Source organism: Trachurus japonicus, chromosome 19, assembly GCF_045865225.1.
Source record: "Trachurus japonicus isolate A0001 chromosome 19, Traja_1.0".
NCBI classification, from domain to species: Eukaryota; Metazoa; Chordata; class Actinopteri; order Carangiformes; family Carangidae; genus Trachurus; species Trachurus japonicus.
Genome location: NC_140925.1, coordinates 3266379 through 3283099, shown reverse-complemented (window position 1 = coordinate 3283099; position 16721 = coordinate 3266379). Strand labels below are relative to the sequence as shown.

The 16721-nt window shown below is 43.4% G+C and overlaps 1 protein-coding gene across 3 annotated transcripts in view; it reads left to right on the top strand.

Moving 5' to 3' along the window:
- Positions 1-7962, top strand: part of cep131 (centrosomal protein 131) — a 31798-nt gene extending 23836 nt beyond the window's left edge. For all 3 annotated transcript variants that reach the window (XM_085761283.1, XM_085761284.1, XM_085761285.1), the window contains 7 exons: positions 232-349; positions 451-525; positions 2015-2157; positions 2606-2783; positions 4005-4201; positions 7357-7417; positions 7514-7962. In XM_085761283.1, the coding sequence (XP_085617409.1) occupies positions 232-349; positions 451-525; positions 2015-2157; positions 2606-2783; positions 4005-4201; positions 7357-7417; positions 7514-7585 (844 nt within the window). In that variant the 3' untranslated portion in view covers positions 7586-7962. The remainder of the gene's footprint in view (positions 1-231; positions 350-450; positions 526-2014; positions 2158-2605; positions 2784-4004; positions 4202-7356; positions 7418-7513) is intronic.
- Positions 7963-16721: the final 8759 nt, after the last annotated feature.

Here is a 16721-nt window from a genome sequence, read left to right as displayed (position 1 = left end):
GAAAAAAAGTGGTAAAATTACAAAAAAGGTAAAAAAAAAAAAAAAAAGTCTAAAAAAAATTCTAGAAAAAAGTGATAAAAATCCCCCCCCCCCCAAAAAAAGTTTTTAAAATTTCTAGAAGAAAAGTGATAAAAATTGTCTCAAAAAAAAAAAAGTTTAGAAATTGTATAAAAAAGTGTTAAAAAACTGTGTTCCTCCTGCTGAGTCCTGCTCTGTGATTGGTTCGTGCAGGCAGCGAGCGGAGCTGGAGGATCTGCGGCGGCAGCTGGAGGAGAACAGCTCTCTGGCCGGACGAGCGCTGAGGGAGGAGCTGGACAAGACCAGAGAGGAGCAGGAGAGGAGACACCAGGTGAGGACGGACGAAGTCCATCTGAGCTGTGAGCTGCAGCCGGTCCGCAGCCGTGTACTGAGCAGTGTGTGTGTGTGTGTGTGTGTGTGTGTGTGTGACAGGCGGAGATGAAGGCGCAGCAGGAACGGCTGGACGTCGAGAAGCTGACGTGGGAAGAAAACTACAAGAAAAAAGAGGTTGGTTGATGCTGCTCAGCCTGGGTCAGTAGTCCAGTCATTTTAGGCCAAAAAAGGTTGAACAAATTGCAACAGAAGCAAACTCAACTGATTGTGTATCCTCAACATGTCCTGAGTGAGGGAAAAAAAGCCCAGAAGAATCCCATTAGGGGAAAGTTTAGAAAAAGACCCACATATAGCCCATTTATACGCCTATTAATTATTTTTCTCACGTGAATAGGGTAAAATTTTTAACCTTTAGATATCTCCATGAAAATTACTGAGTTGATTACTTACATTAAGACAAACAAAAAATGTATTACAAGTTTTTTGAAATTCTTTGTTAACATCAGGCAAATTTGCATACATTTGCATAAATTCAACCGTTTTGACGGCACATGTATATATATAGGTGCTGTGGTGGTACCAGCTTGAAAACTCCATCGGTCAGCCGACAAGAAACCACTTTAAATTTCAAGATGACTGCAATTGTTCAAGATAGCCACATCCCAGTTTGCTTCTGTTGCAATTTGTTCAACCTTTTTTCATAAAATGACTGGACTACAGGGGAGATGTGAGATTTCAGTTTACAAGTTGAGATCGGCAGGAGGCAGATGGAGGAAATCCTGAGTGTGTAGATCAGAGCCAGAAACACAAACACTGTCAGTGACTCAGGAAGGTCCAGGAGTCAGGCTGTAGCCACAGGTGGAACGAGAAAATTTCCTCTGGGAAATTTTGATAGGCGTTTATTGTGTTTCTACAGTAAATATTTTGGAGACACTGGCGAGTTTAAACATTGGTCCGTTCTGCTTCTCTCAGAAAATCTTTGTATTGGAGTCAATGAGGAGCAGAGACAGACAGACGTGGCCGCACTTAGAGGCTGATAATTCAAATTCTGCAAGTCTCTCTGATATTTTGAGCACATTGTGAGAGACAGAACAAGTTTGTCTTACAAATTTGGAAAAAATCATGTGTGTAGAGTGTAAATTGTGTCCGGGAGGAGCGTGGAAAGAGAAAAGTTTCAGACGATTTCAGACAACTTCGATGATGTCACCCACTCTGACACGAACATTCCGTGCAACACACACCCATTATAATCTCATAATTTCTCCAAAAATGATCATGGTCATTGATCAGTGATTGATCAAAAACTATATGACCTATCAACATGTGGATTAATACACTAATACACAAGACTTGTGTCTACAGTTTAAAGTTCAAATGAAGTCTCTAGGTGAAAGTATGCCTGAGCAGTAGACGTTTGTTAAACTCCAATGACTGTTCTTTTTCGCTCTTTTTTTTTTTTTAGGGTAAGGCTTCGCCCGTTTTAAAAAATCGAAAGAAAATATATTTTTTTAATTCTAGAAAAAAAGTGATAAAAGAGAAAAAGAGAACGCTGAAAAATTTCGAGAAACTTTTTGGGGAAAATTTGGAAAAAAGGTGCGATTGCCCCGTGGCCCTAATGACTGTGTAAATGACTGTAAATCTATGTGTGTGTGTGTGTGTGTAGGAAGCGTGGCTGCTGAGCCGCGAGCGCGAACTCAAAGACGAGCTGCGGCGAGAACGCGACAAAGAGATCGAACTGGCGATCTGGACCCTGGAGGAGGAGACGAGTAAAGACAAAGAGGAGTGTGAGAGGGCTGCTGACAACAGGTGTGTGTGTGTACAGTATGTGTGTGTGTGTAGAGTGTAGGGGTGGGAGAAAAAATCGATTCACATAAAATCGATTTCTTTTTTTTGTTTTTGTTTTTTTTTAAATATTCTGCAATGTGCATTTGTTAGCCTTTTTTACATACAGAGAGTACAGGTTTTGAAAAGGGTTATAAGGGTATAAAGTTCACTTTATAATGGAGTATGTTAATTTATAGGCTCCTACAGTATTTGTGTGCAGATAAATGTTAAAAATGCTAAAGACTAAAAATCGAGAGAATCGGCAATATCGTAGAATCGCAATTTAAATCGAATCGCCATCCAAAAAATCGTAGAAGAATCGAATCGGGAGAAAAGCATATCATCCCAGCCCTAGTAGAGTGTGTGTGACAGTGTTTCCTGTGTGTGATGGATGTCGTCACCAGTTGTGTGTCTGTCTCTCCGTCGTCAGGGTGAAGCGTGTGAGGGAGAAGCTGCAGGCGGAGCTGCGGGAGCTGGAGCGGTCGGAGCGCGTTGCCGTGGAGAAGCAGCAGGAGCTGAGGAGGCAGCAGATGGAGGCGGAGGGAGAAGTCGTCAGGCTGCAGACGCTGCTGAGGCAGAGGGAGCAGGAGGTGGACGACGTCACACAGGTGAGCTGCTGCACACCTGGAACATCTGGAAACATCTGGAACATCTGGAAACATCTGGAGACACTGGCTGAAGAGCAGCGCTGTCAGTCTCCTACCCACATCAGATTTGAACTTCTAACGCTTCTTATGTTGAATATTCAAATTATATTCACATTTGTAATTTTTTTTTAGTTCATTACATCCTGCGTCCATTAAAGGGCATTCCAACCAAATCTGTTATGTAACACATTTTGTGTAACACATTAACACAGTTTTACCAACTCAATATAAAACTTAGAGAGTTCCTCACAGACTGAACAGATGTGTCAATCAAGCTGTTAAATAAGGTCGGATAAGACCAGAGCTCATGTGACTTGCATTTGCTCGTTCCGTATAGGTTAGTAATTTTCATACTACAATTTTAGCACTTTTTATTCGGTGCTATTTATTCATTTCCCAATGCACCATGTTTCCGGCTTTCTCTTTTGTATGATATGTGATGTTATCGTGTGTAATTGTATGTTCTGTATTAGGCTACTTGTGGCTGCAGCATGGGCGAATGGCCCAGAACAAATTTCTCACATTGTGGGACATTAAAGTTAATCTTAATCTTAATCTTACTTCAAGAAGGGAAATGGAAGTATTACAAGTAGTAGTGCAATGGATCACAGTTGATTCGTGATCCGTTCCGATCGCTCTCCATGGATCGGAACGCAAGTGGTCCGTGGATCGATGGATAAAAAAAAAAAAAGTTGTGTGTGTAGTGTAGGAACACGTAGTCGAAGCGCTCCAGCTGAATAAACGGTCAATTTAAAAAACTCTGCTGGTATATTTGAAGCTGCAGCTCTACGTCGCGCACAACAACAACAACAAAATAGTTTGTTTCATCAACATGTTTACTTCATTTTCATTTCATTTTTTCATTTTATTGCTTCTGTGACGAGTACAATGCACATTAATGAACATTTAGTGACGCGCACATCACGTCATGTAAATATGCCAGATTTAGCTCAAAGCTAATTTCCATCCGTAGTCCTCACATTTAAAGACGGACAGACATACCGTACAAAAAGATAACAATAGGAAGCTACATGCGTAAGTATAAGAAAAAACATAGTATTAGCAGCAGTTACAACAATAACAAAACAGATAGCAACCTGCATTAATAAAACTTGCATAAAACTTCCCCGAACGTCGCGGTGCATGACACTGACTCCTCTGTCTCCCGTCCTGTCTCCTCAGAACAGGGACAAGCTGGTGGAGGAGCGCCGCAGCCTGGCCGAGGTGGTGCGGCAGGAGTTCGCCGACCGGCTGGTGCTGATGGAGGAGGAGAACCGCAGGATGAAGGTGGAGGTGTCGGAGGCCCGGGCGCGGCTACGGCTCGAGGTGGAGCGAGTCACCAGGGAGAAGGAGGAGGAGCTGGCCGAAGTCCACCAACGGTGAGAGACCCAGACCCAGACCCAGACCTCATCCACACCGAAACGCAGCTTCACCCAAAACAAATCTCTTCTTTCTTAAGTATATTTTTGGGCGTTTTTGCCTTTATTTGATAGTGAGTGAGATAGACAGGAAAGGGGGAGGCAGAGAGAAGGAGAATGACATGCAGGAAAGGTCTGCCCAACGCGGGAATCGAACCGGGGACGCCTGCGTTAAGGACTGTAGCCTCTACATGGGGCGGCCGCATTAACCACTGCGCCACGCACCGCCCCAACAAATCTCTTCTTTAAATATGCAAATATGTCGATCGATGATGATTTAACGCACAAGATTCAGGACAAGGTTTTTCGTCTTTATTTAAAGTTGTAGCAACAGCAACATTTCTGTCTTTCCAGCTCACATTCATTACAACAGTAACAATAAAGTTACAATTATGACAGTATAACAAGCAAAAGAAAAAAAAGAAAAAACAATCAAGTTAACAATAAAGGAAAATAAACTTTGGTGACAGACCTCGTATCCCATGAAAATTACAATAATAGTTATTGTGACAGATTATTCATTAAACATTTCTGAATGTATGTTCATTATTGATATACGTTTCTTGTTTGTAATTAAATTAAGAGACTTAAAATAATAATCAACTTCAATCAAAAACAACTTAAATGATGGTGAAGAATTCTGAAATTTACATTTATGGATATGAAACTTCCCCAATAAAATATGAAGGTTTACTATAGTACATAGTTTCTTTTCTTTGAAATCAAAAGAAGTGATAACGTTCTTCCGATTCAGGATGAGGTTGTTACGTCCATCATAGGGTGGGGGTATGACATCATCGTTACTGTTTTGGGCGTCTACACGAAAACACTGAGGCGGCGTTTTCAGATTTTCCCGCTCTGGAACCCGTTTCCAAAAAAAAAATTCAGTTTTCACCCCTGAAAACGCCGTAACGATGAAAAAGTTAGGAGGTGATTCATTAAAGCCGTATCCATGGGGACGGTCGTTTCATAAGTGTTAAACTGCTGCATCATGATGTGACACGGGAAACTGGAGACGTGTGTGTGTGTGTGTGTGTGTGTGGTTGTTTTGAGGTGTGAACAGGAACTCCGGCCGACGGATTAAAGCCGCGGTTCAAAAACGAATAAAAGGTGGAAACTCAAGATGTGTTGGTTTGTAAAGAGCAGAAACCCGAGGCTGCAGCCATCCCTGAGCTTGACCTCGTTACCGGCGACAACGTGCTGCTTTTATTGCAGCGGCACCGAGAGCACGGGACACGCCGGTGCTGGGTGAGGAGGTCTGGGTCCACGCTGCCTCATGGAAACTAGACAAACAACAGCACTTGCTAAGGCCTCAGTCCGCTGCTTCTCTGTTTTCACTGTGTGACAGGAGGTGAAAGCAACAAAATTAGGGCAGAAACGATTACTTGAGTAATTTGATTACCAAAAATGATCGAGGCAATTTTTCCTAAATCGAGGCTTCGTTTAAAGAGCCTCGAGGAGTTTGCTTTTGGTTATAAAAGAGTCTCATATTAACATGGATGAATCTATACGCACTTGTTAATGGGTCCATTTTTGATATAAATAAATATATCGTTTTGTCTTTATAGTTCATAGTTATAGTTGATATTATTATTTAGTGGTCGACTCGCCCAGCATTTCCTAGTTTCGATTTCCTGGACGCTGCCTGGCGGGTCATGGGAATAACGCCACCGGATCGCTAGTTGGCATCGTTTATGGTCAGAGCTACGACGGTATCAGATCATCTTCAAACCTCCGACTTTCATTCTTGATCAATGAAAACATTCTTGGCAAATGTTTTCGCTTTCATCCATCTTGCACCGGTCCAAGAATGTCCCTGTGTGCACGGAGGCTCATGGGAAATGTAGTGTGAACACACTTTGCTTTCCAAAACTCCTCGTTGTCCCTTTAACTAATTACACTCGCGATATACGGCGGCAAACACTGCTTGTGTTTCACACGGCATTGCCAGAGTTCTGTGGAGCGATCTGAGAAAAGACAGAAGATAAGGAGAGAGACCAGATCAGAGGAGTAGGACCACCGAGTCCAGGCTGCCTTCACTGTAGCTCAAGACACTCTTCTCCTCAGTGACGCAGCAGTGAAACAGAAAGCATCCAGTCAAGTCCACTGAGCGGGTCCCACACAGTTTAAAGCAACATAATGTAAACATGTGCATTGAATGTGTTGGCTGATCCAGATGAACGCTGGTGAGAACGACAGTGTAACGTGACTCGATACTGAGCTGGTTACGACGTCGCTGACATGAGCTCAAGGAAATGAAATAAAACACTGCTGGGTTCATTTAATTCTTCTTTTGTTGGAGTGAACATACACTCCTCTTTTTATACAGGCACCCTCTGTCTCTCATACACACTCACACCACTCCTGTTAACCGTGGTTAATAGAGACTGGAGTTTAAGGGTGCACTACACGCTGCTGGTTTTTAGTGATTCTCAACGACCAGGCTGCTGGTTCGTACCGGTCCGCGTGATTCAGGCCGAGTTCTGGTCGAGGATCACTCCGGTCGCTTCTTTCTTTCTTTCTTTTTCCCGTGTTCGGGTTGGATTAGGACCGAAAAAGGCTACACAGAAGCCCCGGATTGGGTCTGGTCTGGGCTTCAACAGCGTTTTTTTCTTGTCAGATTTATTTTAATATTCACTGGGATAATACTTTTTTAAACTTTTTTTCTGACCAATAAGAGAAGAGTTTGTTAGCACATGGCATTTGTTTACAGCTTTGGACCATTTGGAGCTGTTACCATGTGTGGACACAAACAATCCCAAAAAACGAATGCAACAGCTGTATCGGTTTAGTTGCTGAATCGGAACAAAGCAGGTGTGAAAACGCGCTAAGATGCACAAATATTACACAGATATTATATTTACTAAGCAATGAGCATGTGAGTACATCACAGTTATTGATTGTTCATTTGCAAACACGTCCTTTTAATAGTAAGTAATAAAAAAAAAAGTAATTAAATACGGAAAAACACCATAGATTACTGATTAATCGATAAAATAATAGGTAGAATAATCAATTACAAAAAGAATCGATAGCTGCAGCACTAAACTAAATCAAACAGTCACATTTTTAGCTCCGAGTTTTTCTGACACTTTTATTTTTCTGTGATTTCCCAGGGTGAAGTCGGCCATCTTGAAGAAGGAAGAAACGGTCAACAACCTCCGGAAGCAGCACGAGGTGAGAGACACACACAGACACACACACACACACACACACACACAGGAGAAAACAGCTGTGAGGAGATGATTGACAGGTGTATCTGTGCTCTGATAGGCTGCTCTGAAGCGGGCCGACCACCTGGAGGCTCTGTGGGAGCAGCAGAGGAAACAGCTGCTGGAGAAGTGAGTGACAGGAGGCCAGGACCTGATCTACACCCCCAGCCCCCCCCTCTACACACACACACACACACACACACACACACACAGACACACACACTCCACCCGGAGCTGCAGCCTTTGTGTCGTCGTCACTTTGTGTTGTTTGGCTCCCGACAAGACTGAACCTGTGGAGCCAGAGACTGAACCTGGTCCTACCTCAGCTGGAAAACACTACATGGGGAACTGCACTGGGCCCGGGTGAACTGCCCCCCCACCCCCCACCCCCACATTACCCCCCCACATTACCCCCCCACCACCACAACGGACATGAAGGAACTTATTGTGTTGGAATTTCCCTCATTGAAACTCCATCGACCAGGTGGAAGTCAATAAAACACTACGACGGACGTCTCCTTCTTCTCCTTCTTCTTGGATGATAGCTGTGCATTTTTTTTCCTGACTGTATCTCACCCCCCCTCACCCCCAGCCCCACTCCCCCCCCTCCCCCTCCCACTGCAGGAACGCCTCCCTGTTCCCCACAGAGACCAGTTCCAGATGTTTTCTGAAACCAGCTCAGGCCTGTACCGGTGTACACACTGCAAAAATTCAAAATCTTACCAAGAATATTCGTCTTATTTCTAGTCAAAATGTCGTTTCTAGTCAAAATAAATCTAATTCTACTTAAAATAAGACTCTTCACATTTAAAAAGGAGCTTGTTTTTAGACACTTTTTTACTTTTTTCAAGCAAATTTTCCACTTTAAATAAGTAGAAAAATCTGATAGTGGAGCAAGTTTTTCTTTCTTATTACAAGCACAAAAAAACTTGCTTTCACTGGCAGATTTTTCTACTTATTTCAATTGAAAAGAGAAGAAATCTCTCTGATGATGATGACCTGATGAAGGGCTGAGAAGCCTGAAACGTTGTCAGTAAAATATTCTGGAGCAAAACGAGGTTGTGCGGGCTATTTCTTCTCTTTTCTACTTTCCCTTTGGCCCAGCACCCCAAGCAAGGGATGTGCGTACATTTTTACAATTTTTTTTACTTATTTCAATTGAAAATCAGTTTGAAACAAGTGAAAACTGTCTAAAAACAAGTTAATTTTTAGGTGATGAGTCTTATTTGTCTTATCTTATTAAGTGGACAGAGATTAGTTTTGACTAAAATTGAGACATTTTGACAAGAAATAAGAAAAATATTCTTGGAAAGATTTTGAGTTTTTGCAGTGTAAAGCAGGAGGTAGAAGGTGGAGGGGGCAGCAGCATCGCAGCAACACCAAACACTCCCACTGTCCGCTGCTCCGTGCTGAGTCATGTGTTTTGTCCCAGAGCCCTGGAGACCATGAGTGCTAATTACAGGATCTCCAGCGTCTCCAGCGTGTCCCCGTGGCTCCGTCCTGCTTGTTTTCTTTTAGACTAAATTCATCCCATAACGATAAAAGTGTAGAGACGAGACAAAGTGACAGAAGGAGAGAAGAACGGAGGGAAGTTGCTAGAAAGAATAAAAGATAGGACAGTGAGTGTAGGTAGAGAAGAAACCAGAAGGAGAAGAATGTGGCGGCGTGTTTGAGGTCAAAGGGAAATGGTTGGAGAGAGAGTGGCTTTGAAAGTTCCTGAATGTAAGACAGAAGGAAGAGGAGGAAGGGGGGGAGGAGGTAGGGAGGAAGGAAGGAGAGGAGGGGGAGGAGAGGAGGAGAGGAGAGGAGGGAGAGAAGGGAAGGAGGGAGGAATGTGCATAGAAAATGTTTATAGGATTAGGAAAGCAGAGCGGGGACGGAGCGAAGGGGGCACGGGTCATGTGACCACAGCCATGTAGGTTGTGTGTGTGTGTGTGTGTGTGTGTGTGTGTGTGTGTGTGGGCCGCAGCTGTGACAAAACACATCAGACTCAACACACACAAACACACACACACACACACACACACACACATATAAAGTATCAGTTGGTTATTTTTTGTTTTAATCGTCTTCACCGTCACATTTCACGGCGACGTCGCTCTGAGACACAACGAGTCTTTGTGGATGAGATTTCACTCAGAAGGATCCGTAGCTGGAGTCGCTGTGGGGTCGTGTGTGTGTGTGTGTGTGTGTGGCGGTGTGGGGTCGGGGGGTGAGGAGGGGGAGGAGGGGGGTGAGGGTGTAACAGGAGTTTGTGCCACAGAGAGAAACTCTAAACCTGGAAGTGAAGCCTGTTATCTCGGAGCTCGTTCCCTCTCACTGAGTTTATTTATTCTGCTTTTTTAAAAATTATTTTTCCTCTTTTTTTATTTATTTCCTCCTCCTGTCGTGACCTTTGACCTTCATCTTGTTGTTGTCGCTCCAGTTGAAGGTCAGAGGAGTCAAACTGTCACAGGTTCTTTGATCCAGTGCGTTGGACAGTTTATATCAGTGTTTCTCAACCTTGGGGTCGGGACCCCACGTGGGGTCGCCTGGAATTCAAATGGGTTCGCCAGAAATGTCTAGTAATTGATAAAAAAAACTTTTAAAAGACTTTTTTTTTTTTTTTTTAAAGGGAAAACGAGGAGTTTTGGAAAGCGAAGTGTTTTCACTACATTTACCATGAGCCTCCGCACCGTGAAATTCTTTGACCGGCGCAAGACAGACTCATGTTTTCATTCATCAAGAATTAAAGTCAGAGGTTGGAAGACGATTCGGCGACGTTATTCTCGTGACTCGCCACGAAACCGAAAGTAAAGAAACGCTGGTCGGCTCGCCCAGCATTTCCACCACCACTAATAATAACAAAATAACCATAGAGACAAAACCATAGATTTATCTAAAATGGACCATTAACAAGTGGTAACGGAGATTCATCCACATTAATGTGAGACTTTTTTATTGTCGCGGAATTTTTCTGAACCATTTGCAATCCATGAAGGCTCTTCTTGGGTAGTCCTAAGAGGACATTACAGTAGTCGATCCTGAATGTTACAAAGGCGTGAATAAGGATCTCAGCATCTTTCATTGACAGAATTTGTCTGATTTTAGCTATATTTTTTAGGTGAAGAAATGCTACATGTGTCACCTCTTTTATGTGTAAATCAAATGAAAGGGACTGAGCCCGATGGAGAAACTCCTCGTTGTCCCTTTAACTAATTATTATTCTTTTTAAAATTATGATTAAAAACACCACAGTCAATCTTAAACAACTGTATTCTATACTTTCACTTTCTCAAATATAAATCGAGTTCAAATAAAATGCAACATAGCTGCTGCATCTTGATGGTGCGGGGTCGCCAGAAATTTGTGATGTCACAATGAGGTCACGAGCCCAAAAAAAAAAAAAGGTTGGGAACCGCTGGTTTATATGAAGTGTAACGTTACAGTAGCACCAGGGGGATTGTGGGTAATGAAACCACCTCGTTAACCGTTAAACCAAATATTAAAACCAGCTCCATCAGGTCACGGTTGGAGCTGCTGCTGCTGCTGGCGGTGGAGTGTGTGTGTGTGTGTGTGTGTGTGTGTGTGTGTGGGTGGGGGGCATGTGAGTTGGCATTCCTCACGCATGCCCGTCCTACAAGTGCCAATAAGCCTTGCCTTTGTGTGTGTGTGTGTGTGTGTGTTGGTGCCACCGCTCCTCCTGTTGTGACCTGACGTGACCTTCATGTTGTCACGGTTTCACACTCACACACACACACAGACACACACAGACACACACACACGTTCCCCTGTTTGTTATTATTTTATTTCTTTCTGTCACTTTGTACACATCATCATTCCAGTTGCCCCCTCCTCTCTTTTTGTTGTGTAACCCTCTTGTGTCCGAACACGTCGCTCATGAACACTGCAATAACTCAAAATCTTACCAAGAATATTTGTCTTATTTCTATTCAAAAGTTAAAACAATCTAATTCCACTTAAAATAAGACTCATCACATAAAAAGTAGTTTATTTTTAGACACTTTTTACTTCTTTCAAGCTGATTTTCACTTGAAATAATTAGAAAAATCTGATAGTGGAGCAAGTTTTTCATTCTTATTACAAGCACAAAAATCTTGCTTTCACTGGCAGATTTTTCTACTTATTTCAAGTGAAAATTAGCTTGAAACAAGTGAAAATGATCTAAAAATAAGTTCATTTTTAGCCGATGAGTCTTATTTTAAGTAGAAAGAGATTAGTTTTGACTAGAAATGAGACATTTTGACAAGAAATAAGACAAATATTCTTGGAAAGATTTTGAGCTTTTGACAATGAACGCACCGTTGTTGTGTTACATTGTTTCATTCCCACTTTGGTTATGTTGAACTTTTCTTAGAGGCGATGACAATAAAAGAGAAACAAAAGATGGTTCAGAGACAGTCTGTGCTGCTCGCTGTGGGAAAACACACAATTGTTTGCTTGTCTCTGCCCCCCCCACCACCAATCACCCCCCCCCCCCCCTCCCCCTCTGCCTTCCCATCATCCCTTGCTCTCCTCACACCATAACTCATGGTTTTGGAGAAGACGAAGACGCTTCTTTACTGTAAATTACACAGTTATTTAAAAATCCCTGCAGACTCTCTCTCATCATCATCCTGAGCCGGAGCAGCAGCTGTTGTTGTTGCTGCTCCACTGACACTGTGTCAATAAAGTTTTTAATTCTGAAACGTCTCTAACGCTGTTTCTTGTTGCTATAATGTAAAATCTCCTCTCTGACATGTTCCAACCACCTCAGGGATGTTTCAGCCTGTAACGTCCACAGCTGACCCACTTCTCCTCCTTCTCCTCCCTCTGTTCTTTCTCTCCTTCGCCCTGCAGCTCACTCACTTCCTCTGAGGCGGCAGCAGCAACTGGTGGCGCTCAGTGAAACGTGTCTCCTCCTCCTCCTCCTTCTCTCGGGCGTATTTCCGTTTTCTTTTTCACAGAGAATCTGAACCCAGAGCAGCAGCAGCAGCACGCCACCACCGCCGCCGGCCCGAGGCTCGGTGCTGCTGGTTCTGGGTGGACGCACTGCAAAAACCAAGAATATTTGTCTTATTTCTTGTCAAAATGTCTAAATTTTAGTCAAAACTAATCTCTTTCCACTTAAAATAAGACTCATCACCTAAAAATTAACTTGTTTTTAGATCATTTTCACTTGTTTCAAACTCATTTTCAATTGAAATAAGTAGAAAAATCTGATTTGTCTACTTATTTCAAGTGAAAATATACTTGAAAGAAGTAAAAAAGTGTCTAAAAACAAGCTACTTTTTACATGATGAGTCTTATTTTAAGTAGAATGAGATTGTTTCGACTGGAAATAAGACAAATGTTCTTGGTAAGAGTTTGCGTTTTTGCAGTGCGGAGGGATGAGGAGGAGGAGGAGGAGGACAGTAAAGTGTCTCCTGCGTGTTGCCTCTTGCCTCCTGACAGTTTCAGTGTGTGTGTGTGTGTGTGTTGGGGGTCTCTCCTCCTCACACATTGTGAACTAACACTGCAAAAATGCAAAACCTTACCAAGAATATTTGTCTTATTTCTAATCAAAATGTCATTTCTAGTCAAAACAAATCTCATTCTACTTAAAATAAGACTCATCACATTAAAAAGTAGCTTGTTTTTAGACACTTTTACTTCTTTCAAGCAGATTTTCACTTGAAATAAGTAGAAAAATCTGACAGTGGAGCAAGTTTCTCTTCCTTATTACACAAAAGCACAAAAAACTTGCTTTGACTGTCAGATTTTTCTACTTATTTCAATTGAAAATTTGTTTGAAACAAGTTCTAGTATCTGAAAACAAGTTAATTTTTAGGTGATGAGTCTTATTTTAAGTGGAAAAGAGATTAGTTTTGACTAGAAATGACATTTTGATTGGACATAAGACAGATATTCTTGGAAAGATTTTGAGTTTTTTGCAATAGCACATACTGTAGCACAGATCCTCAGAGCTGCCGGCTCATGTCTATAACTTTACTGCCTCTCTCTCTCTCTGTCTCTCTCCACCCAATGCTCTAGAGCTGAGCTGAGGTAGGGAGGGAAGGGGGAGGGGGTTGGGGCGGGGGGGTTGACCAATTGCCAGCAGCTGTTGCTCATTTCACAATGGTCCCGCCCATCACACAGTGCTGAGTGTGGCAGAGCAGCAGCAGCTCCACTAGATGAGCTGTAGAGGAGAGAAGCTGCTGCTGCTGCTCAACACTGAGGAGGAGTGAGACCTCACAGCGCCCAGGATCTTCTTCTTCTTCTTCTTCTGCTGGTGAGAGGACGAAGCCGTCTTCTTCTTCTTCTACTACTTATTCTTGTACTACTACTTCTTTTTCTTCTTCTACTACTTATTTGTGTAGTGCTGCTGGTTCACAGTTTTTTAGACGAGGACAGAAACAGAGAGACAGAGAGAGACACAGAGCTCTGAGTGAAGGAAGAGACTTGTGTGGGTTTTCACACTGGTGCATGAGTGTGTGTATGTGAATTTGTGTGTGTGTGTTTGTGTGTGTCTGTCAGTGTGTGTGTGTGTGTGTGTGTGTGTTAAGTTTTGCTTCTTCTAATCTACACGTTGTTGTTGTTGTGTGTCATCAGAGACACAGGGGCTGATGAGACTTTATCACTCTATCACACCGCTACACATTTTTTCCATTCCCACCCCTCTCTCTCTCTCTCTCTCTCTCTCTCTCTCTCAGTCTGGGAAACTGAGTGAGCCACACACACACACATATACACACACACACACACACACACAGTGATCATCATCATTAGACGACTTCCCTTGAGGATTTGTTGGATTTGAGGCAGCAGCAGCTCCACAGATCTCGGATCAGATCTTTGGAGCTGCTGTGTTTATGACACCACTTAACAAAGAGGTGAGAAGTAAGTGGAGGTGGAGGAGGGGGAGGGAGGGGTGAGGGGGGGGGGGGTCTGTGTGTATGCTAATAATACAGAGTGTTGCATGCAGCTGGGCTGAGGTTGACCCCCGCAGGCCCAGCGAGGCCCCTGACTGCTGGCTTCCTGTTAGATGGTGTGTGTGCGTGTTTGTGTGTCTTCCTGTGCTTGTTATCGGTCTCCATCTGTAGCTGTGGTTTTAGTTATTTTAGTTTTAGTTTAGTTGCGAGCAGTTAGATGAGCGAGAAGAGGGTGTGTGTGTGTGTGTCCTGGGGGGCTGTGGCGTGCACAGGGGAAGCCAAAACGTGTGCTAAAGTTCTCTCTAGGAGCAAAAACGCGCGTTAAAGTGCCCTTTAGGAGCCAAAACGCGTGTTAAAGTGCTCTCTAGGGGCAAAAATGTGCTTTAAAGTGCTCTCTAGGAGTCAAAACGCGTGCTAATGTGCCCTTTTGGGTGCCAAAATGCATGCTTAAGTGTCCCTTAGGAGCCAAAACGCGTGCTTAAGTGCCCTTTAGGAGCCAAAATGCGCGTTAAAGTGTCCTCTAGGGGCAAAAATGTGCTTTAAAGTGTCCTCTAGGAGTCAAAATGCGTGCTAAAGTGCCCATTAGGAGCCAAAATGCGCGTTAAAGTGTCCTCTAGGGGCAAAAATGCGTGCTAAAGTGTCCTCTAGGAGCCAAAACGTGTGCTAAAGTACTCTCTAGGAGCCAAAACGCGGCTATAGTGCCCTCTTGGAGTGAAAACGTGTGCTAAAGTGTCCTCTAGGAGCCAAAACGCGTGCTAAAGTGCTCTTTAGGAGCCAAAACGCGCGTTAAAGTGCCCTCTAGGAGCCGAAATGTGTGCTAAAGTGCCCTCTTGGAGTCAAAACGTGTGCTAAAGTTCCCTCTAGGAGCCAAAACGTGTGCTAAAGTGCCCTCTTGGAGCCAAAGCGCGTGCTAAAGTGGCCTCTAGGAGCCAAAACGTGTGCTAAAGTGGCCTCTAGGAGCCAAAACGTGTGCTAAAGTTCCCTCTAGGAGCCAAAACGTGTGCTAAAGTGGCCTCTAGGAGCCAAAACGTGTGCTAAAGTGCCCTCTTGGAGCCAAAACGCGTGCTAAAGTGCCCTCTTCAGTGCCCTTTTTTTTCCTTTTTGCCCCTGCCCTTCAAACCGTCTGTGCACGCCCCTGCCGGGTATGAAGAGTGTGACCCAGCAGCACTTTGTGTTGAGGCTTCATTAAAAAGGGATTATTCAGAGAGTGTTGACACTGCAGGATAAAGTTTCTCCTTCCACTCTGAAGCCTGAGTCTCCGTCTCCGTCCTCTGTAGCCGCGCTGAGAGACGCCCGGACCGGAGCCCAGATCCTGTTGTGGGATAATTAAAGGGATAGTTCACCCAAAATTGAAATTTCACTCATGATCTCCTCCCCCTCATGTGGACTAAGGACTGGGAGAAGTTTCAGAGTGCTCCGTGGCTTCTTTGAGTTACAGGGGGTCTCGGCGTAGCAGTGCATGTCCATATGACGGTTGCAAATGGATACCAACTGTCTTCGTAACAAAAAGGCACACCAAAAAACATCCAAATACCTCCATGCTGCTCGTATGTAATGCCCGTCTTGTACTGAAGCCCCGAAATGCGAAATTGTCCCGAAAAAAATTAAATAAGTCTATATTTCAAGCTTGTTTGTAGCGGAAGCTACAAATTTGGACGAACCAGGGTCTGTCCTCTTCCCAGTTCGTAAAAAGTAGCTTGTTTTTAGACACTTTTTACTTTTTTCAAGCATATTTTCAACTTTAAATCAGTAGAAAAATCTGACAGTGGAGCAAGTTTTTCTTTCTTATTACAAGCACAAAAAACTTGCTTTCACTGGCAGATTTTTCTACTTGTTTCAATTGAAAATTAGTTTGAAACAAATGAAAATTATCTAAAAACAAGTTAATTTTTAGGCGATGAGTCTTATTTTAAGTGGAAAGAGGTTAGTTTTGACTAAAATTGAGACATTTTGACAAGAAATAAGACAAATATTCTTGTAAAGACTTTGAGTTTTTTCTTTTTTCTTTAATGTTTATTTTGCAGGGACGATACATACAACATTGCCACAAAGAATGTAAAATGCGATGCATACAAGACGTCTAGCTTCAGCTAATTTGCAGTCTTTGTCCCTGCAGTGTAGATAGTGAGTGAAATTTCAGTTTTGGGTGAACTATCCTTTTAACCCCCCACTCCACCTCCTCCTCCAGCAGCACTGACCCCCCCGGCCTCCTCTCCTCCGGTGGACCGGGAAGAGCCAGAAGCAGCCTCCTCATGCTCCTCCGGGCGGAGCGGAGGAGGCTTCGCCCCCTGTGACCGGGACCATGGCGTTCCGGAGGAGGCTGCTGTTCGGAGTGCTGGTCTTCTGCTCCTTTCTCCTCCTCTACATCGTCTCGGGGCC